Source organism: Mandrillus leucophaeus, unplaced genomic scaffold (assembly GCF_000951045.1).
Source record: "Mandrillus leucophaeus isolate KB7577 unplaced genomic scaffold, Mleu.le_1.0 Scaffold254, whole genome shotgun sequence".
Taxonomy (NCBI): Eukaryota; Metazoa; Chordata; class Mammalia; order Primates; family Cercopithecidae; genus Mandrillus; species Mandrillus leucophaeus.
The window spans coordinates 1,197,199-1,219,139 of record NW_012102632.1 but is presented as its reverse complement, the minus strand read 5'-3'; the positions used below and the strand labels follow the sequence as shown (position 1 = coordinate 1,219,139).

The 21,941-nt window shown below is 46.0% G+C and overlaps 1 protein-coding gene across 2 annotated transcripts in view; it reads left to right on the top strand.

Annotated features, from left to right (window-relative positions):
* Window positions 1-21,941, top strand: part of IL16 (interleukin 16) — a 129,466-nt gene that overhangs the window by 97,386 nt on the left and 10,139 nt on the right. For both annotated transcript variants that reach the window (XM_011983684.1, XM_011983685.1), the window contains exons 7-13: window positions 1,341-1,414; window positions 2,773-2,989; window positions 5,886-6,003; window positions 9,157-9,289; window positions 14,232-14,319; window positions 16,347-16,828; window positions 21,033-21,180. In XM_011983684.1, coding sequence (XP_011839074.1) covers window positions 1,341-1,414; window positions 2,773-2,989; window positions 5,886-6,003; window positions 9,157-9,289; window positions 14,232-14,319; window positions 16,347-16,828; window positions 21,033-21,180 — 1,260 coding nt within the window. The remainder of the gene's footprint in view (window positions 1-1,340; window positions 1,415-2,772; window positions 2,990-5,885; window positions 6,004-9,156; window positions 9,290-14,231; window positions 14,320-16,346; window positions 16,829-21,032; window positions 21,181-21,941) is intronic.

Below are 21,941 nucleotides of genomic sequence, written 5' to 3'. Positions count from 1 at the left end.
TTTTTTGAGACAGGATCTCACCCTGTAGCCCAAGCTGGAGTGCAGTGGTGCAATCACAGCTCACTGTAGCCTTGATCTCCCAGGCTCAAGTGATTCCCCCACTTCAGCCTCTGAAGTAGCTGAGACTACAGGTGCATGCCACCACATTCAGCTAATTTTTGTACGTTTTGTAGAGACAGGGTTTTGCCATGTTGCCTGGGGTGCCCCCATCTCAGCCTCACAAAGTGCTGGGATTACAGGTGTGAGCCACAGTGCCCGGCTAGAAAAAGAAACCTTAAAAGAAACCAGAGAAAAAGGATGGATTATATACAATGGAACCATGATTAGGTGACAACAGATTCATCAGTAATGACCAGGCCCAGAAGTCAGTGTAAACATAGTATTTATATCTGAGTTGCTTGGCACAATGTTGAATTCAGAGAAAGTGCTCCTTGTTTGTGTATTGAACAAATTGAAAGAAAGGGAGAAAGTGGTTTTCTATTCACATAGAGATGGATTTTTGGTTACAGGAAGAATGTTTCTCCTACAACTATACTGTTGTGAAAAAAGGACTTGCAGTCAAAAGATCCAAGTCCTTTTTTTTTTTTTTTTTTTTTTAACCATGTGATTTGGGACTTCTCTGAGTTCACTTTTCTATATTGTAAAATGGGGTCTTCATTGCATTCTGGAAAATCATATCCAAACCACATCCACTGAGCAATCTGTACTCCTCATCCAGCATTGGTCCTGGGGATATATCATCTAATAAGACAAAATCCCTGTCCCCAACAAGCTGCCAGCCTGGCCAGGGAGTGACTTAGGGTGCAGGCCGTTGATCACCACCCAGGGTGACAAGTGCAGTAGGTACAGTGTGACATGAATGTACAAAGGAGCTAAAGGTAGCAGGGCCTAAAGATTAAGAAGGAATAGGAGGAGAAAGTGGAAGTACATTTTATTTGAGAAAATGGCATGGACAAGCATTTAACTGCACAGACCATTGTGGAAAATGCAGGTCGCGTTGCATCAGAAAATGCTGCATGGGAGCAAATGGTGTGAGGGTCAGGGAGGCAAGGAGGAAGGAGGTGAAGCAAAGAGGTGGGCAAGGACCATATCCAACCAGGATTTGTGTGCCTGGCTAAGAGCCCTAGGTTTCACCCTGGAAGAGAGGGAGTGCCAGAGAAGGCCCATGTTGCTGCCCTGCCTGCCTCGCAAGGGGAGAGCACCAAATGAGACAATGTTCTTCCAGAGCTTCGTGCATCATACAAAGAGCTGGGCAGGTGGGGAGACTAGAGTTCAAGGTAATGATAATGCCCTTTGATTGGGCAACACTCTTCTTAGCTACACTTTCTCTCTCTCAACAGGTGATGAAATTCTGGAGCTCAATGGTGAATCAATGGCTGGACTAACACATCAGGATGCTTTGCAGAAATTCAAGGTGACCGTTTCTTATCAACACGTGACTAAACTCTGGGGCCTTCAGGCAAAGAAACCAAGCTCTCAGCATCCAAACCTGCAAATTCAAACTGTGGGGCCCTTCACATGAGGCACCTCACCGATGTGGGTCTTGGCGCAGGGTTAAAAGAAGACCTCACTCGGAAACCATAGTGTGATCGGGATTGTTGTGGGGGATTTTAAAACCCTTTACTATTTATACAATTGTTTTAAAACACTCCATGTATTTATCATGGTATATTTACAAATCTGTTTTAAGTTTGTAAGATAATTGCTAAAAGATATTTTTATGTCTCCATCTAGTTAATTCAATTCACGACTCTGTCTATCCATCCATTATCTATCTGTCTATCTATCTATGTGTGTATTCATCCATCTATCTATCATTCCATCTGTCTATCTATTCATCCATCTATCTATCCATCCATCTCTTCATCCATCTATCTATCCTTCCATCTATCTATCTATTCATCCATCTATCTATCCATCCATCCACTCATCCATCTATCTATCCTTCCATCTGTCTATCTATTCATCCATCTATCCTTCCATCTATTCATCCTTCCATCTATCTATTCATCTATCTATCTATCCTTCCATCTATTCATCCATCTGTCTATCCTTCCATCTATCTATTCATCCATCTATCTATCCATTCATCTACTCGTCCATCCATCTATCCTTCCATCTATCTATCTATTCATCCATCTATCTATCCATCCATCTATTATCTATCTATCTATCTATCTATCTATCTATCTATCTATCTATCTCTATTCATCTATCTATCTATCCATCCATCTATTCATCCATCTATCCTTCCATCTATCTATCTATTCATCCATCTATCTGTCTTTCCATCTATCTATTCATCCATCTATCCATCCATTCATCCATCTATCTATTCATCCATCTATCTATCCATCCATCTATTCATCCATCTATCTATCCTTCCATCTATCTATTATCTATCTATCTATCTATCTATCTATATCTATTCATCCATCTATCCATCCATCTATCTATTATCTCTCTATCTCTATTCATCCATCTATCTATCCATCCATCTATCTATCCTTCCATCTAGCTATCTATTTGTCCATCTATCTATCCTTACATCTATCTATTCATCCATATATCTGGCATATGTAGATATATGTAGTAGTTGTGTGTATATATACAAATATGTCATAATTTAATTTGTAACATGTATGAATACGTGCACACATTTATATTTCATACACATACACACACACACAGAGCTGCATTTCCTTAAACAGTATTTCTTCATCTCACCCTGCATTGCTGCTGGATGTTGTAGCCCTCTCTCTTTCCTTTCAGCAAGCCAAAAAGGGGCTCCTCACCCTCACCGTGAGAACCCGCCTGATGGCACCCCCTTCCCTGTGCAGCCACCTGTCTCCCCCGCTGTGCCGCTCCCTGAGCTCCAGCACTTGTATCACCAAGGACAGCAGCTCCTTCGCCTTGGAAAGCCCCTCGGCTCCCATCAGCACTGCCAAGCCCAATTACAGAATCATGGTGGAGGTTTCTCTGCAGAAAGGTAAGAGTGCTGCAGCTGCATCCCCTGCCTGGGTCTCCCAGCACTGGCTGAGTCTCCCAGGCTTTCCTCACTTGGAATCAGTCCAGAGGCAGGGGAGAATGTTGTCTTTTAGCACATTTTATGGCCATTGCTTGGAGCCAGGTCTAGTCTTCTGTTTATAGAAGCTCAAGACATACCATTCGAACCTAGTCAATGTGTTCTGGGTCAGTGGTTTAAATAAAACAAAACAAAGCAAACAAAAACTCAAACACAAAAATACCCAGAGAGAGAGAGAGAGAGAGAGAGAGAGAGAAAGAAACAATGGGCCAGGAGTGGTAGCTCAGCAGTAAGTATGCTAAGACATCCTGGGCAGGCCACCTGCCTTTCTCTGGGCCTCTGTTTCCCTACCTGTGGCAGAAAATTGAGGTCCTTTCTACCTCTGACATTCAGGGACAGACAGCCATTCCCTTTGCCACCTCAGGTGGGCTGCTGACTCCAGAGGGCTTGGAGCCCTCTCTGCCTGAATGCAACCGAGCTGAGACCTGGAGGATAAAGAGGAGGCAGCGAGGCACAGAGTTGGCCGGCAGCACAGGGGCCAGCATGTCTTCTAGGAGCAGAATGAAGGCCAGCATGGCTGGAGCTAGTTGGGCAGAGTGAGAGCTGACATCAGGGTACTTGGCAGAGGCAGAGAGACCCTGTGGGGCTTTGCAGCTCGATTCTCTGCTAACTGGAGTTGGAAATCCTTTAAAGATTTCTAAGCAGGGGAGTGACACAGCTTATTCTTCAAAAAATGTCTAATAGGGTTCTCCTTGGAGAATGGCCCATAGTGTGACAAAAGTAGAGGCTTAGAAACCACTTGCAGCCATTTGGGTCAGAGCTTGGGAGTAGTGGACTTGGAGAGAAGAGGATGGGCTTGAGATAAATTGTCAAAGTGGAAGGGAAGCATACATAGTTAATTCCTTGCATATAGCTTTGCCTGATGGATGTCTTAGCTCTCCTGCTAGAACAGAAGCTCCCTGAGGCCTCAGACGTCTCTGTATGCCTGCAAGCCTGGCAGAATGCTTGGCATAAGGACTAAGGGCAGATAAGTCTGTGCTGGCATGATCCCAACAGCTGTATTCAGGGCTCCCTCAGTGCATTCGCCGAGCAGGCATAAAATGGGAAAGGCATGGCCTCGGAGTGGTGTTTCCGCTGATCACTGGCATCAGAAACACCTTAGGGAGGATTTTTGTTTGCTCATTTTATATAATGCAGCTTCTTAGACTCTACCTCCAGAGATTTTGCTTCAACAGTGTTTGCTCAACAGGGTGAGGTGAGGCCAAGGGATCCACATTCTAAACAAGTATCTAATGCAATTCGGACGCCCATTAGACTGAAAAACTGCTCTAGTCAGGACACCTGGGCTGTAGGAAGGGCCCTGACTTTTATCAAATTCTTCATCCTTAAAATGGGATTGCCAACAATTGCCACGGCCTCTGTCATGGGACTGCTGGGAGAACCAGCATGAGAAGGTGAAAACATTTGCCAAAGTGCTCTGTAAATCATACGTGTCGAAAGAAAACTGTAAAGGGCTTCCCCTACTCTGTGCTCACTCCATGTGGTCCTCCTTGCTGACAGCTCCTCATTTTCCAGGTGTTTCTATGTTGGTGAGCCCCAGGCTCTCCTCTCCCACACCCTGGGGGATCCCATCCAGTCCCACGGCCCTAACACCACCTACATGCAGCTATGTTCAAACTTTCAGCTTCCACCCTGCCTTCTCCTCTGGGTTCCGGCTTCATCTGTGCAAACATCTGCTCTACACGTCCCTGGGATAGTACCAGACATCCTGACAGCACCCCCTTCCCTGTGCAGCCAGAGGTAGCCATTCCTCACTTTCCAGCCATTCCTCACTTTCCAGCACATTGCACATGTCATTTGGGCAAAGCTGAACCCCCCAGTCTTACCCTCACAACCCCGGTCCTCCATAACCTTCCCTGCTTTGGTAAATCACATCACCATCTGCCCAGTTACTCAAGGCAAACAAATCTCCAAGTTATTTTGATTTTATCTGCTAAGTTTCTATACTTCATCCATCAGCAAGTCTATCTTCAAAATATATTCCATGGGCATCCATTTCTCTTCACTAGAGGTGAAGTCCAGGGCCACCACTGTCTCTCTCAACAGTGGCCTCTTAGCTGGTCTCCTTGCTTCCATTCTCCATGACCCATAGTTCTTTCCCTTCACAGTAGCCAGATGTGTTCATAAAAGTAGGAATGAGATCATGTCACTTCCTTGTTCACAGCTCTCCTATGGCATCCGCTCTCAGTAGAGAATAAACCCGTTCACTGACATGCCCTTGTTGGCAAAGCCCCACTGAATCTGCACTTGATCGCTCTCTCACTGTCATGTGCTGCTCTCCCACGCAGGCTGTGTCCCCACCACACTGGCCTTTCTGGTCCTATGACATGGCATGCTTGCTTTTGCCCTTGGGTCTTTGCGTTGGCTGTTTCTGCTTCTGAGATGCTCTGCCCCATCTCTTCACTCCTAACTCTTGTCACTTGCATTTTAGCCTAACTAGTGTCTCCTCTGAGGCCTGATGTAGCCATCCCTCACTTTCCAGCACATTCTGCATACACTTGCCATATAATACTTATCACTCTTAGATACTGTCCTCTCTTCTCATCTAGCGCCCTCCTTCCCTTCTTCCCTTCCTCCCTCCTTCCCTCCTTCCTTACTAGTCTTTCCCCACTATTCCTTGCCTGCCTTGGTCACTGTTCTGACCCTAGAGCAGTGCCTGCACACAGCGACTACTCCGTGAATATGGGTGGGATGAAAGCTGTAATAACCAGGGGTCCATGTCTGTGGCACCCAATTGACAGGTAGGCCCTCTAGGAAAGCTCAGTCCCGGTCTCCCCACCCTGTCCTGTTCTTCTTCCAGAGGCCGGTGTGGGCCTGGGCATTGGTCTATGCAGCGTTCCCTACTTCCAGTGCATCTCCGGCATTTTCGTCCACACGCTGTCACCAGGATCCGTGGCGCACCTGGATGGACGTCTCCGGTATGTCCTCACTTCTGTTTCTGAATATACCCCTGACTTACAACCAGGGAACAAATACCTTAGAATGTCAGGAGATTGATTTGGAGATGAGCTATAAAGAATGATCTTGTGGTGGAGGTCGGCTACTCTGCCCACCAGGACACCCCCTGTTGTGGGCACTGGCTAGGGAGGGGCAGGCTTCCTTCCTGCCCCTCAGGACACTCTTGGGAGATGCATTTGCAGTCTGGCTCACAGGGAGGGAGTGAGGCTTTGCACCCCAGCCCCTGTCCAGGCCACTGGGAGGATGGGTGCTGACTGAGCCCCCGGGGCTAGCAGGAGCCGGGTGGGCAGGGTCTTTGTTCTCAGCTCCCACAGCAGAGCCAGGTGTGGGTCCTGCCAGGACCAGACTGAGGTGGGGTGGCCTAAATACCACATCCCGCTGTGGCCAGCACACCCCTGACCCTGCACACATTTGTGACCCTGAGAAATCCCAGGGCGGGACTGGGAGGCAGAGAACCTGGTGGGAATATCTAAGGCCATACCCCGTGGGAGGGTTCAAGCCTGTGGCTGGACCTGGTGTCTGCTTATCTAATAAAGTCCCACAGGTGTCTCAAAAAAAAAAAAAAAAAAAAAAAAAGAGAATGATCTAGGCATAGCTCAGAGCCATGTTCCTGAAAGTGTGGTCTGGACCAGCATAATCAGCATCAACTGGGAACTTATTAGAAATGTGGGATCTCAGATGCCCCACCTGGACCTGCTGAGCCAGGACCTGCATTCTAACAAAATCCCCATGAATGTGTATGCATGTTAAAAATACAAAAAAAAAAAAAAAAACTAGCCGGGCGAGGTGGCGGGTGCCTGTAGTCCTAGCTACTCAGGAGGCTGAGGCAGGAGAATGGCGTGAACCCAGGGGGCGGAGCTTGCAGTGAGCTGAGATTCCGGCCGCTGCACTCCAGCCTGGGCGACAGAGCGAGACTCCATCTCAAAAAAAAAAAAAAGAAGCATCGTCTCAGAGAACGCCAGTCCAACATAGAAAACACTTTTAATTCAGATTTAACTAATATCGAATTTAGTTAACACGTAACTAGAATGACATAAATAGGAGCTTTGATGAGGTGAATCTATGAATTCTATATAGAAATGGTGGCTTAATGACAAAAATATTAGTAAGCTGGGCACCATGGCTCACACCTATAATCCCAGCACTTTGGGAGGCCGAGGCAAGTGAATGGCCTGAGCTCAGGAGTTCAAGACCAACCTGGGCAACATGGCAAAACCCATCTCTACTAAACATACAAAAGTTACCGAATGTGGTGGCACATTCCTATAATCCCAGCTACTTGGGAGGCTGAGGCAGGAGGCTCACTTGAGCCAGGGAGGCTAAGGTTGCAGTAAGCCAAGATCGTGCCATTGCACTCCAGCCTGGGCAACAGAGCCAGACCTTGTCACAAAAAAAAAAAAAAAAAAAAAAAAAAAAGGGAGAGAGAAAACATGAGTAGTAGAAATACAGGTTCTTTCTGGCATAAACAAAATATTTTTGGGTACTCCAGATATATTTTTTATAAATAATTTCTAAGAGAAGTTCAAATCTAAATTTTTTTTCAGTAACTGATCTGAACTTGATTTAAAAATATATCCTATTTAATTTGTTACAATACTTTGCACTCTAACATTCATGTATAGTGCAAATCTTCTCTCACTGGTTTTGGGTTTTCCTAAATCAGGAGAGTTTTGCTATCCCTTTAAAGGGTTTCCTACAATTGCAGTGTATGGAAAGGCCATCCCTGCTTACGATGCTGTCTTGATGGAGCTTCTGAATTAGAAAAGGATTTGCTGTTATCTGCAGGAGGGTGGCAGGTGATTAGCTGAGCTGCTCTGCTGGTTCGTAGGACATAACTGCAGGCTCCATGTGGTTGTCTTGGTCCTAGTACCCTCAGACAGACAGTACCTCCTTCTCAGATCTGCAGTGGGATAGGGATTGTTCTGGAAGCTTCTGCTTTCCTTAGCATCTGGTGTTATATGACCATGGTCTTCAGTTACAGCAGTAAAAAGGAATACTCTCCCAGCAAGGGTGAAGGACAATGAACTCAGCAGAAGGAAGTCACAGAACACAGCAGGGGGCACACGGAAATCAGGCTCAGGAGGTTGGATTTCCAATCCTGGACCTGCTGATGAACAGCTAGGCCAGGGGTCTGCAAACTGGGGCCCATCATTGTTTTGGGGTTTTTTTGTTTTTTGTTTTGCTTTTGGTTTTGGTTGTTGTTGTTTTAATAAAATTGTATTGGAACAAAGCCATGCTCATTTGTTTATGCCTCGTCTATGGCCACAGCTGTCATGCTATTAATATAACAGCAGAGTTGAGTAGTTTCATTACAGACAGTACGGCAAAGTATGCAACATCAAAAATCTCTGGCCCTTTGCAGAAAAAGTTTGTCAATTCCTGAGCAGACCTAGATCAGGGAAATCTATTCAACCTCTGCAGCTCAATTTCCCTATCTAGATCAGGAAGGGGACTGGATTATACAAATCCTCCATGTATCTACGTGACTCCATCTTTCCTACCTTTTTTTTTAAGGTTTAGGTTGCTATTAACTCCCTTCCCACCTCACAACTGGAATGAATGCCATCACCTTTTCTCCTTATTTCTTTTTGCAAGAATCTCAACTGCTGTCCTGCCGAGTTATTTTTTCTCTACCTTTTAGCACATATGGGATGTTAGGTCCGACATTCAACATCCTGTGTGTGCTATGTTAGATCCAATCCTTCCTCCTAACTAGTCTACTTATGGGAACACTGAGGCCCAAGGAGAGGATGTGGTGGATTAAATCCTGGTGAATTGGTTATTTAGTTGAATTGGCTAAACCATACCCTCAGTCTTTAATGGGCATAGTTAAATGTGAAAAGAAAGAGGAAAGTTGCAGATGAACTTTTGTTAATATTGACCCACCATAAATATGAAACATCTACTGCTTTGTGGTTGTGCAGTAAGGAGGTGTGGGATATGCTACTTTGGTGTGCCCTGTTCTGAGTTTTGGTCTGGTGGCTAGCAGGGTCTACTTATTCATGTGATTTTTAGATCTCATCAAACAGCCCAGTCAGGAGTGGGCCCCTGGGGCAGTGTTCAAATGTCTCATTGATTCACTTACTGATGGCTTCTTGTTGATGCTTGCACAGGTGTGGGGATGAGATTGTGGAAATCAGTGATTCCCCTGTGCACTGCCTGACGCTCAATGAAGTCTACACGATCCTGAGTCACTGTGATCCTGGTCCAGTCCCCATCATTGTTAGCCGACATCCAGACCCACAGGTAACACCCCCTGGGTTATCCTCTTCTTCTCAGGCTCACTCATTCAGCACCAAAATTGCAACAAGAAATAGATGAAAACAGAGATGTTGCTGGCTGGGTTTGTACCTGAATTCCCAAGAATCCCTTCCAAGTTTCTGTAGTAAGATTTGTCTGCAGCAGAGGTCCACTAAAGAACTCCTAGATATCAGAGGCAATTGACATTAACTTAGGGAAGCTCTTACAGCTGAGTTATAAGCTCTGGGGCAGGAAAATAGAGACCCAGGGTCCCAGCTAGTAGATGCAAGAGATTTATTCATTTATGCATCTAGTAGGTACCCACTGTGGGAATGTCTGGAGATAGGTACTGAAGATACAGAGACAAGTTCATAGCATGTAGTCCTGCCCTGCAGAAGCTCATAATATCAATGAAGAGCCTGATATAGACATAATTGCAAAACAGAGATGGTAAGTCCTATGCGAATACAGGAATATAGCAGGGAATGGTTGATAAAGTAAAAAAATACCAGAGGTTAGTTTTCTCCAGGCAGAGAATACAAGGAAGATCATTCCAGGCAGTGGGAACACAAAGTTTAATGTTAGAGTCATGAAGGGGCCTGACATGAAGGAGAGGAGTGCGTTCTGTGGGGCTGGAATGTAGGGTACTAGGTAGGCGTGACTGAGAACAGAGGTTGGCAGGGCATTGGGGTTACACTGCAGAGGGCTTTCAACAGGCTACTAAAGAGTTTCCATTTTATTCTGCATAGTAAGGCTCTATGGGAGGTCTGTAGCTGTAGATGGAGTGTGTTCATATTTTAATTTTTTAACCTTTGATTGCACTGTAGAAGACAGGATAGAGTGGGTGGAGTGTGGGGTTTGTAAGAGGAAGGAAGCAGATGGTGAGAGACTGAACTACACAGCAGTCATAGGAAGAGAAAAATGAAGGGGCAATGTATTAGTCTGTTCTCACACTGTTGATAGAGACATACCTGAGACTGGGTAGTTTATAAAGGAAAAGAGGTTTAATGGACTCACAGTTCCATGTGGCTGGGGAGGTCTCACAATCACAGCAGAAGGTGAAAGGCATGTCTTACATGGTGGCAGGCAAGAGAGAATGAGAGCCAAGTGAAAGGGGAAACTCCTTATAAAATCATCAGCTCTTGTGAGACTTGTTCACTGTCATGAGAACAGAATGGGGGGAGCTGCCCCTATGACTCAGTGATCTCCCACCAGGTCCCTCCCACAACATGTGGGAATTATGGGAGCTACAACTCAAGATGAGATTTGGGTGGGGACACAGAAAAATCGTATTAGGCAACATTAGGCAATGCTTGGGAAGACTCAACAAGAGCTGCTGGGCAAGTGGCTCTGGGGTAAGAGAGGGAGGAACCAAGGATATCTCGAATATTTTTAGATTGGAAGACTGAGCAGTGGTCTTCATTTTTACATTGGAAGACTGAGCAGAAGAGAGAAGAGGAGAAGGTAGCAGGTTTGGGAGGGAGAGAAGAGCATGATCTTAGTGTAGGACATAGTGAGGTGGAGGTACCATGGAGTGTTCAGGTAAAGATCCCCAGCAGGCAGGTTAGACTTAGGGCTGATAACAACTATAAGAGGGACCCAGGCTGGAGCTAGACTTAGGGGTTGAATCCCTGCTGCTGGTGAGAGCTCTGGGGAACCTGGAATAATCACCACCACTAATTATTTAATCCTAGTGTGTGCCAGGCATGTTTTCCAAAGATGTGACCCACACAACTGCATTTAGTTGTGCAGTCCCCTGAAATCAGTGTGATATTTCTCCCCCGCAAATCACAGATGAGGAAACTGAGGCTTAGAAAGGACAAATACGTTTCCCAATGGTAAAACTACTAAGTAAAGAAGCTAAGGTTTAAATCCAGCAAAGCCTGTGCTTTGAACTCACTGACTCCCAAACTCCCAGTGGCACTTGGACAGAGTGGAGTAATGAGGAAAATCAATATATAATGATGTGGTGGAATTCAAACTCAGCCCCATTCTATGGATTGCACACTGGGGCTAAACACACCAGAGACAAGCAAACTTCTTAACTAAGGCAAACAAATAATTGGCCTAAATCTCTGGACACTACAAGAAAAGAAAGAGGTCCCAATTAATTTATCATTTCCTCTTGCTGCTTTTAGGACTATGGCAGAAAATCAGTAGAGTAGGGGTCAGGTTGTGGGCAAATGCTGTGGCCCTGGGCTTAAGGAATGTGTATTCTCCCAGAGAGATGGGACACACACAGAGAGGCCACAGAGGTGAGGGCCTTGAGAGTGAGGGAGCTGGAGTTCCAGCTGCTCACATAAGGGAGCCAGGTCAGAAAGGACAGGTAAGGTTTAGAGCAGCAGAAAGGCAAAGGCACCACAGGCAGGGGAGATCCAGGGGCACAGGCATAGGGCAGAGAGAAGAGAGCCAGGCCCAGCAGTAGAATGCCTAGTATGTGTCCAGTCTGCTGCTTGCTTATGGTGACCTTGGGCAACTCATCTAATCTTCAAGAGCCTCTGGTTCCTCAACTCTGACAAAGGGGAGTGGTCTTTACCTTACAGGACTGTTGTGGATGGTAACTTTCCTCTATTAAGAGTTTACCATCTGCCAGGCATTGTGCCCAAGACTTTAAATGATTTATTTGTTGTTGTTTATTATGGTAAAATACACATAACATAAAATTTACCATCTTAATTTTTGTTTGTTTGTTTGTTTTTGTTTGAGACAGAGTCTCACTCTGTCGCTCAGGCTGGAGTGCAGTGGCCGGATCTCAGCTCACTGCAAGCTCCGCCTCCTGGGTTTACGCCATTCTCCTGCCTCAGCCTCCCGAGTAGCTGGGACTACAGGCGCCCGCCACCTCGCCCGGCTAGTTTTTTGTATTTTTAGTAGAGACGGGGTTTCACCGTGTTAGCCAGGATGGTCTCGATCTCCTGACCTCGTGATCCGCCCGTCTCGGCCTCCCAAAGTGCTGGGATTACAGGCTTGAGCCACTGCGCCCGGCCATCTTAACAATTTTTTAAGTGTACAGTTCAGTGGCATTAAGGACATTCTCATTGTTGTACAACCATAGCCACCATCCGTCTCCAGAACTCTTTCCATCTTTCAGAATTTAAACTCTACCCATTAAACAAGTCCCTCCGTTCTCCCACCCGCAAGTCCTGGGAACCACCATTTTACTTTCTGTCTTTGTGATTTTGACTACTCTATGTTCATCAAGGTGGAATCATATAAAATTGGTCCTTTTGTGTCTGGCTTATTTGACTTCGCATAATGTCCTCAAGGTTCATTTATGTTGTAGCATGTGCCAGAATTTCCTTCCTTTTTATGGTTGAATAATCTTCTAGTGTGTATATGTGTGTGCATGCGTATGTGTGTGTATCACATGCTGTTTATCATCTGTTTGTGGGTACTTGCATTGTTTCCACCTTTTGACTGTTGTGAATAATGCTACAATGAACATGGAGTACAGATTCCTCTGAGATGTTGACTTCCCTTCTTTTGGGGTATATACCAGAAGTGGAATTGCTGGGTCATATGGTCATTCTATTTTTAAGTTTTTGAGGAGCCTTCAAACTATTTTCCACAGTGACTACACCATTTTACATTCTTATCAGCAGAGTCCCAGGATCCCGATTACTCCATATCCTTGCCAATACTTTGTTCTTTTCATTTCTTTTTTGAGAAGGAGTCTCACTCTGTCACCCAGGCTTGAGTGCAGTGGCACGATCTTGGCTCACTGCAGTGAGTTCAAGTGATTCTCCTGCCTCAGCTTCCTTAGTAGCTGGGATTGCAGGTGTGCACTAACACACTGGCTAATTTTTGTATTTTCAGTAGAGATGGGGTTTCTACCATGTTGGTCAGCCTGGTCTCGAACTCCTGACCTCAAGTGATCTGCCTGCCTCAGCCTCCCAAAGTGCTGGGATTAGAAGCATGAGCTACCATGCCCAGCCTCTTTTCTTTTTGTTGACAGTAGCCATCCTAATGTCCTAATGTGTGTGAGGTGGTAACTTGGTGTGGTTGTGATTTGCATCACTGATCATTAGTGATGTTGAGCATTTTTTCACTTGCTTTTTGGCTGTTTGTATATCTTCTTTGAAGAAATATCTATTCAGGTTCTGTGCCCAGTTTTTAATCAGGTTGCTTTGTTGTTGTTGTTGCTGCTGAGTTGTAGGAGTTCTTTATATATTCTGCAACTCAACCATTTATCTGAAATATGATTTGCAAATATTTTCTCCAATTCTATAAGTTGCCTTTTCAATCTGTTGGTTATGTCCTTTTGATGCACAGAAGTTTTTTATTTTTACGTAGTCCAATGTATCTACTTTTTTGTTTCCTGTACTTTTGATGTCAAATTATTTATTTTTTAAAAACCTGTCCTCATTTTGAAGTGGGTTTTATTACTGTTATTATTTTACAGAAGGAAGAAATGGAGGATTAGGAGGTTAAGTAACTTGTCTAGGTGTTCACACCTAGACAGCAGAGGAACTGGGACTAGAACATAAGCCTTTTTGACTCTAAGACTCATACTCTTGACTATTACTCCAAAGTGATAATAAACTGTGAGTCACAGCTCAGACAGTATAACAGTGATTGTGATGATTATGACATTGTTGATAATGATGATGTCATGACAGCATTGCCAAGACTGGACTAGCTCACAGAGATAACCCATGAAGTGGTAACTTTGCCTAGAATTTTCCAGCAAGTAGTGGGGAGAAGGGTGGAGAGTTGAGGGGGCCTCCTTGGGAACCCCTGCATTGATAGACTTTGGACTTTATCTAGAAGATACTGAGGAGCCATTGATTCCCAGGGTATTTCTGGAAATGGAATTTGTCAGCTATTTGCAGAGTAAGTTGAAAGACAAAAATCCAGAATCCAGTGGCCCAGCTTGGGAGCTGGTCCAGGGCTGGAAGCCTGATGCAGGAGCTTCCACTGTTTGTTTGAGGAGATGATTGATATTTTCTAGGTCTCTGAACAGCAGCTCAAAGAAGCTGTGGCCCAGGCTGTGGAAAACACCAAGTTTGGAAAGGAGAGGCATCAGTGGAGTCTGGAAGGTAAGACAAATGGTGAACTTTGATGTAAAATATCTTTGCCTTCTTAGAAAGCTTAGGATTTATCCATTAACTCATCCTCTATCCAAGGAATAGTAACAGCAGTTACCATAGACCAGTATAGTATGTAGACAGAGGCTGAAAACTAGCAGCCACCAGCTAAATTTAGCTTATATTTTTGCTTTGTTTGGAAGACACAAGATTTTAAAAGCATCTGAATTTAAATCGCTACAAATGTGCCAGGCTCTCTCCAGCTTCCCTATGGTCCCCACCATTCCCTTTATCCTGTACCAAGTTGCCATTCACACAATAGCCTCATAGGCATTTGAGTTTGCAGCCCCTAGTCTATAATAATAGAATATTGGAAAAATTAACATTTGGAAATATAATTCTGACATTTATTGAATATTTGTAATGTCAGAGACTGTTCTAATTCATGCATTCACACATAATTTTTATGCACATTTTATAAGAAAAAGGGAGGTCATCAGAGACTCTCTTACTCAAAGTCATACCACTAGAGCGCAGAGGCTTTGGAATGGAAATCCAGCTGGCTTGACTCCCATGCTTAGCCATTGGGCATTAATCACGTCTACCATGGAACATCCTTGTGACAGAACAACATGCAACCATTGGCATTGATATTGATAAGAAATTAAATGATCTGGGAAAATGTTCAGAGAAAAGAGCAGAACACAACATTTAATTTCAGCTCTGGTCTATTATTTCTACCCACCCAACACGCATATATGCTCAGGAAAGCATGACAGAGAAACTCACCAAAATTTTGACAGTAGTTATTTCTGGCTGATAGGAACACAGGTGAAGTGAATTTTTACTTTCATTCCTTCCTCCTTGTGCCTGAGTTTTCTCCAAGGAGGATGCATTATTTCATGATCAGGAAAAAAAAAAAAAAACAAAAGAAAACTTTTTATTTAAAGAGAAAGTGAGTTAGGAGCTTGACTGGCCTTGGTTCTCTCTCATGGGGCTCCTCTGGCTTTCCTAGTCTCTCAGAATAAGCTGGAATTTGAGCAAGGGACTAGATTTCAATCCTCTCCCACCCCCTCAAGCTGTGATTTTAGGAAAGGGGCACCCTTGACAGCTTACCACTAGAGAGAAGGGCCTCTCAAGGATATGTGGGTAGCCCTAGTGCTGGAAACCAGGGTAGGGGGTACTGAGAACAAGGAAGAAGGGCTAATGGGGAGGGAGGGAGGAAGGTGCAATGGCTAAGAAATAGTGGCTTTCTGCCCTCACCTCACCCTCAACTGGAAAGAAATGGTGACTTCTTCGTGTCAGATTCAAAGTGCCTTGACAGGTAGTTTCTCTGTCTTTGTTATTGAGCCTCAAAATAACCCCAGTGACTTTAAAATTATCATCCTCATTTTACAGATGCAGAAATGGAGTTGGGTCCCCCAGGAAGCTGACTCTAAGATGGAGTTTGCTCTGCAGCGTGTTTATTAGGAAGTGTCCTGGGGATCACTACCTGTGGCAGGGAGGGGAGCAGGCAGGGTAGACAGAGGGAGGATGGAGCTGAGATGCACATCCAACAGCTTCAGCCAAGCCCTGGAACTCTGCAACTAAAGTCCACATTAGAGTTGTCCCGAGTTTACCAGCATAGCTGGACCCTGTAACCCAGCTCCAGCAGTCCCTGGAGATGGGCTGCCCCCTTGGACAAGGCAGCTATCTGCAGCTATGGCAGCCCCTGGAGGGACCCACAGTTGAAAGTAGTCTGCCAGCAGCACTCCCCACAGCTGGAACATCAAGCCCTTCCTCAGTGGGTGATCTGGGTGGCATATCTCCATATCCATCACTCACAGGCTCAGAAAGCTTGAACGATTTTCCCAACCCAAAGTCATACAGCTCGCCAGGGACCAACACCAAGACTGCCACACTCCAGATCCAGAGTGGCGCAGATCAGAAGCAGATGGCTGGTGTGCAGTGTGCTGCCCACAGCAGTTGCAGGCGAGGCCAGGGGGTGTTTTTGTTTTCTGAAGCTCAGCTATGAAGATTCCCTTGTGCTTCCCACACAGGTGTCAAAAGGCTGGAAAGCAGTTGGCACGGGCGGCCCACCTTGGAGAAGGAACGAGAGAAGAACTCAGCACCCCCGCATCGCAGGGCTCAGAAGATCATGATCCGCTCCAGCAGTGACAGCAGCTACATGTCTGGGTCCCCAGGAGGAAGTCCTGGGAGTGGCAGCGCTGGGAAGCCATCCTCTGACGTGGACATCAGCACACACAGCCCCAGCCTGCCCCTGGCAAGGGAGGCAGTGGTGCTTTCTATAGCATCCTCCAGGCTGCCCCAGGAGAGCCCGCCTGTCCCAGAGAGCCAGGACAGCCACCCACCACTGAGACTGAAGAAACCCTTTGAGATATTGGTGAGAAAGCCTACATCCTCCAAGCCCAAGCCTCCACCCAGAAAATACTTTAAAAGTGACAGTGACCCTCAGAAGAGTCTGGAAGAGAGAGAGAAATCCTCATGCTCTTCTGGGCACACCCCACCCACCTGTGGCCAGGTAAGAGGATGGGTCCACAGGTTGACTGTTTCCAAGACCAGACTCAAATCTTGAGCATGGGCAAGTTAGAAAGTTAGTGTTAGCAGAGCCAGAATGAAAGTTTCTCTTGCTCCACCAGAAAGAAGCTGTTGCTTAGGACTCAGCTGAGGACTGACCATGGAAAGATGGGTTTGAAGGTTGACAGATAATTGAAGTCCCAGTCCTGCTTGCTGGCATCGGGGTTCCCACCCATAACACACTGGAATTTAAGGTTCCTTTCCTCTGTCATTTTTCACTCACCATGAAGGAAAAACACCAGGGCCCCTGCAGGGCCACGGTCTTTGCCTGTGGATCTTTGAGTGTCCTGCTTGTAGGGAGAATAGTGGCTTAAATAACTAAAAAGGGGCCTGGCGCAGTGGCTCATGCCTGTAATCCCAGCACTTTGGGTGGCTGAGCTGGGTGGATCATGAGCTCAGGAGTTCAAAACCAGCCTGGCCGAGATGGTGAAATCCTGTCTCTACTAACAATACAAAAATTAGCCGGGCATGGTAGTGGGTGCCTATAATCCCAGCTACTCGGGAGGCTGAGGCAGGGAATTGCTTAAACCCAGGAGGCGGAGGTTACAGTGAGCCAAGATTGCGCCACTGCGCTCCAGTCTGGGCGACAGAGCAAGACTCCATCTCAAAAAACAAAACAAAACAAAACAAAACAAAAGCAAAACAGAACAACAACAACAAAACAAAACAAACGAAAAACAACTAAAAAGGGACAAGAGTTGCTTACCCTGCTTCTTAAGTGAGTGGACTGATATGATTTTGAGAAACTGGCTCCTATTTCTTCCCCAGTTATCTTTGCCTCCTCACTTCCGTAGGCATGGATCCTTGGGGAGACCCCACCAATCCGTTAATTGGGGCTGCATGTAGTGGCTCCTTCCAAGGGCTATTGTGAGGATTAAAGGTAACCACTTAAGGCAAGTACCTGACAGCATCTCAGGCATATTAGCATTCATTGCCATGATCTTTCCCCATCAGGCCCCTCAAAGCCCTCCTTCCCGCCCCTTGCATAAAAGGCAGGCTGACTGACAGGCAGCTGCTATGTCTTGAGCCATTTTTATGCACAGACTAATTACACTGAGTACTTTCATGTACATTGTGTCAATTAAATCTTACCACGACCTGATGGTGAGAGTCCCAATTGTGCAAAGAGGGAACTGAGAAACTCTCTCAAGTTCACGTCACTAGTGGGTCACGGTTACCCATTATACCATGCTGAGTTTTCCATCCTTACCCAGAAGCTGCCTCCCCCATGGCGTAATGGCCCTGCAGGGGCCCTGGCCCTTCCCATAAGCACAATGTAGGGAGGTGGGAAGGGGCCTCTGGAAATCCTCTAAAACAATCTACAGTGAGGGTTGGCAAGCTTCAGGAGGGGTAGCGGTGGAGTCTGGATATTGAGTAGGAGGGGTGAAAGTGAAGGAGGGAGGAGGAAGCCAGGTTACTAAAAAGGAAGTGCAGTTTTGCAGAGTGCTGGCAGGATGTGGCTGGTTAGCAACACATGATGGAGTTCTCAGATGGATCTGTTCTCCCACCCCCCTCTTTTAAGCCCATATTTCATTTTCCCTTGGGCCTGAGACCTACGAGTCCAGAAGGGCAAATCAGGAGCAACCAGTTGAGAAGTCAGTCATTTTGCCTTCCTCCTGGAGGCCCAGAAAAGGAAGAGTGCAGTTGCCACAGCAGGTCTGTCCCAGTGATGCCCTCGGCAGAGCCACATAGGGTACGGAAATATTCCCAAGTAAGGTGCTGGAGAAGGAACTGGGGTGTCCTCAGGGAAGCCCAGGCAGGGAACTTCCCCACAGGTCATCTTTCATGCTCTGTGTATCTGGGCAGAATACAGGGCTCCCTCCTGTACCCACCCCCAACAGCACAGTCTCCTGGAGACAAAGGCCGTTCTGCAGCTGCCCTCCTCTGTCTGCTCTGCTCTGTCCCAGGTGGCCAGCAGATCCTTCTCCCACAAACATTTCCATAAACGCAATCAGCCTGACATACTTTTATTGGGCACTCAGGGGTCACAGAGAAAGGATCATGGCACGCAATAGAAAACAGGAAGCAATTTGCTTGAGGTCACTCTCAAACTTCCTTGACCGTTCCTGGGGATTTCTCACTGGATGTTTTCTTCCGTGGCCACAGTGTCCACTGTCTCACCTCCCCCCGCTCCACCTTCCCTCCCTGCAGTCTTTTCTCTACAGGGTCCCAAGACTGTTGTCAAGCTGCTGTGAATGACCCCCAAATCTTTCCCATCTACTCTAATTCAAGGGGACTTAACTCTCACAAGCAATATGAACTTTGGGATATTTTCTTCAACAAAAAACTGACATCTGTCTTATAGAAAATCAGCTTAAACTCTCACCTGTGCTTAAAAAAACTTCCAACACACAACCAGATTTTCTAAGAATCCTTTCTCAGAAAACAAACAAAAAACCAAACAAAAACATACTTTCTCCCTTCTATGCTGAATCAACTCTCTCCCTCTTTCCTTCTTTCTCTTCTCCCTCCCTCATCCACCAAGCACAGTTTCAGGAAACACTAGTAAGAGAAAAATTTGTGTAAAATCAAATTTATTTCAGGGGCTAATTTTGAAGTCTCCCATGAAGAGGATGCAATATTGGATGTGTTGATGAAAAGACAAAACACGTTTGTGTCTGTTCCAAGATGTAAAGCTGCGTTGACTGCAGTTGGTATCACATGTGGCTGCCTATAAAAGCACTAACAATTCATGAATGTCAGCAGATGTCAACTTACACAGCTCACAATCGGGTGAAATTAAATTTCATCCACATGTCATTTCTCTTGTGGACAAGAGTCTGAGAGATCATCAGACCAGTATTTTAAGCTTCTAATGCCATGACTCAGCCTTACTTTTTTAAGGGCTAGTTTGAGAAGCCCAGTGATTCCTTTGAAATTAGTTGACCTCTCAATATTTCATAATGCTTTCCTACAGCTCAGTTCTACAGTAGGGAACTTGAGCTGAGGCAATGCTCTGTGAATACATTTCTAACTTTTGTAGACCTTTCCTTCCCCCAAAATGTTTATTGTCAATGTAGATCTTAAATTTCAGGCCATGGATATTTGCCATTTCTTTTTTAGTCCCAAAGGATGCATTTGTTCCTTCCTCCTTCCTTCCTCTCTGGAAGGAAGCCTGCAGCCATGTCAAATGGCCCATCATTACACAAATCTGGAATGAACCGGACGTGGAGACCACTGCAGTATAACACAGCATTTCTCTTGCAGACCATCAAATACAGATGGCATCATTTTGATGATGTCTGCCTTCTCAATCTTTTTTTCCAGATGGGTATTACATTTGGTTGGGCTATGTCTCTGGAGCCCTCTTCTTCTGCCTCTCTGCCTGGAAAATTCTTACTCTGTTTATGAAGCAGACAGAAAGCACTTCTCTAGGAAGCCTTCTTCACCTCTGGGATGGAACTGGTCTCTCTGTTTCCTCTGGGCCCTGACAGCACCTTAAGTACACTGTATGATAATCCAGATTCTTCAAGTATTGCATAGCTATTCAGAGCCTAGTCCATCTTGTCCCTAGACTGTTTCTGGAAGGACCCCAAGGCTGCATCCATGCTCAGTGGTGGAAACAATTCTGCAACAGATTGATGATGTGTCACCCTAGGTGCCACAGAGGGGAGCAATGGCACAGGTGCTGAGTATCTGTCATCTTTTGCAGAACACTTACTAAATATTTGAAGAGTGCTTAACAAGTGACAGCAATTGACAAGTATTTTTCTGAGTGCTCTAACCTTAGGGAACACTAGCTGCCAGGTTTTTTGCTGCCTTGTTTCTACACTGCCCTGTACCCTCCTGGGGTGGGTAGTTCACCAGGATGCAGTTGTAACTGAAGCAATGCTGGTCCCTCTACACTCAAAGTCTTTTGTTCCTATCATAAAGAGCCAGGGTCTTCACGTATGTCAACAGTATGAGCCCATGACCTGGACACCAGGTTGCTGGAAGTCAAGGGATGCTCTTCATGTCTAGGAGGTGCTGTCTCTGCCATGTCAGCACCAAGGAGAAAAAAAAAAAAACCCTCTTTACATGGCTGCTGATGAACTTCTCATTGAAAGCAGCTCAATATCCGTTTTTCCATCCCAATCAAAGCGTGTCTCGCCTTCTCACAGCTTGAGGCTACCGTTTTGACACGGTCTCGCTTCCTGTTTACACCACAGGAAGCCAGAGAGCTGCTACCACTGCTGCTACCACAGGAAGACACAGCAGGGAGAAGCCCTAGTGCCTCTGCCAGTTGCCCAGGACCTGGTATCTGCCCACAGACCAACTCCACAGAGGGTGAGCCAGGGCGGAGAAGAGCCAGCCCAGGTAAGCTTTCATTGAGATCTTCCAAAAGGGTCTTTTGAAAAAGGGTACAGGGATAAGATAAGAGCACAAACTGGCCTGAGGATCAGAGTGCTCTGCATTGATACCACCACTGGACCCGGCTGATCAATAGTCAAGGGTCCTGGATGCTGGGCGGCAGCACCATGGAGGTGCTGTCCAGGGTGGGGAGCCTCCTGGGTGGACGGGTGATGCTGTGGGGGTGGCAGCAGGAATGTAGGCCATTCTGGATAATCGGGAGGATGGAGCCCTTGGAAGAGGTCCAAACACACACCTACCCAGCCATCCTGGGCAGCTGCTTCTAGGATGCCAACATTCCAGATGCAACAGCCCTGCTGCATTCAGGATTTCTGAGTCAGAGAATGCAATACCAGAAAAGTATAAATAGCATTTACCAGTGGTCACCTCCTCCATGAAGTGGATAGCAAGGGTGTGTCCACATGGTACACCTGGCAATGCTAAGACATGACTCAAATATGTATTTGCTTGCTAGAGAGAGCATAGGACTTGAAGTCAGGGAGTCCTGGATCTGTCTGTCATTAGCATGATTCTGAGCAACCTACTTTGCCTTTCTGAGCCCAGATTCACATGGGATGCATTCAGCAAGCGCACATTGAATGCTGGCTTCGTGAGGCCCCGTGCTAGATGCTGGGGAGAGAGAGAAAGGGATGAGACCAGGTAGTCAGGTCCTGCCTCCAAGGAACAACTAGTAGTGGCAGGAAATAAACATATAGGCTATAAACCAT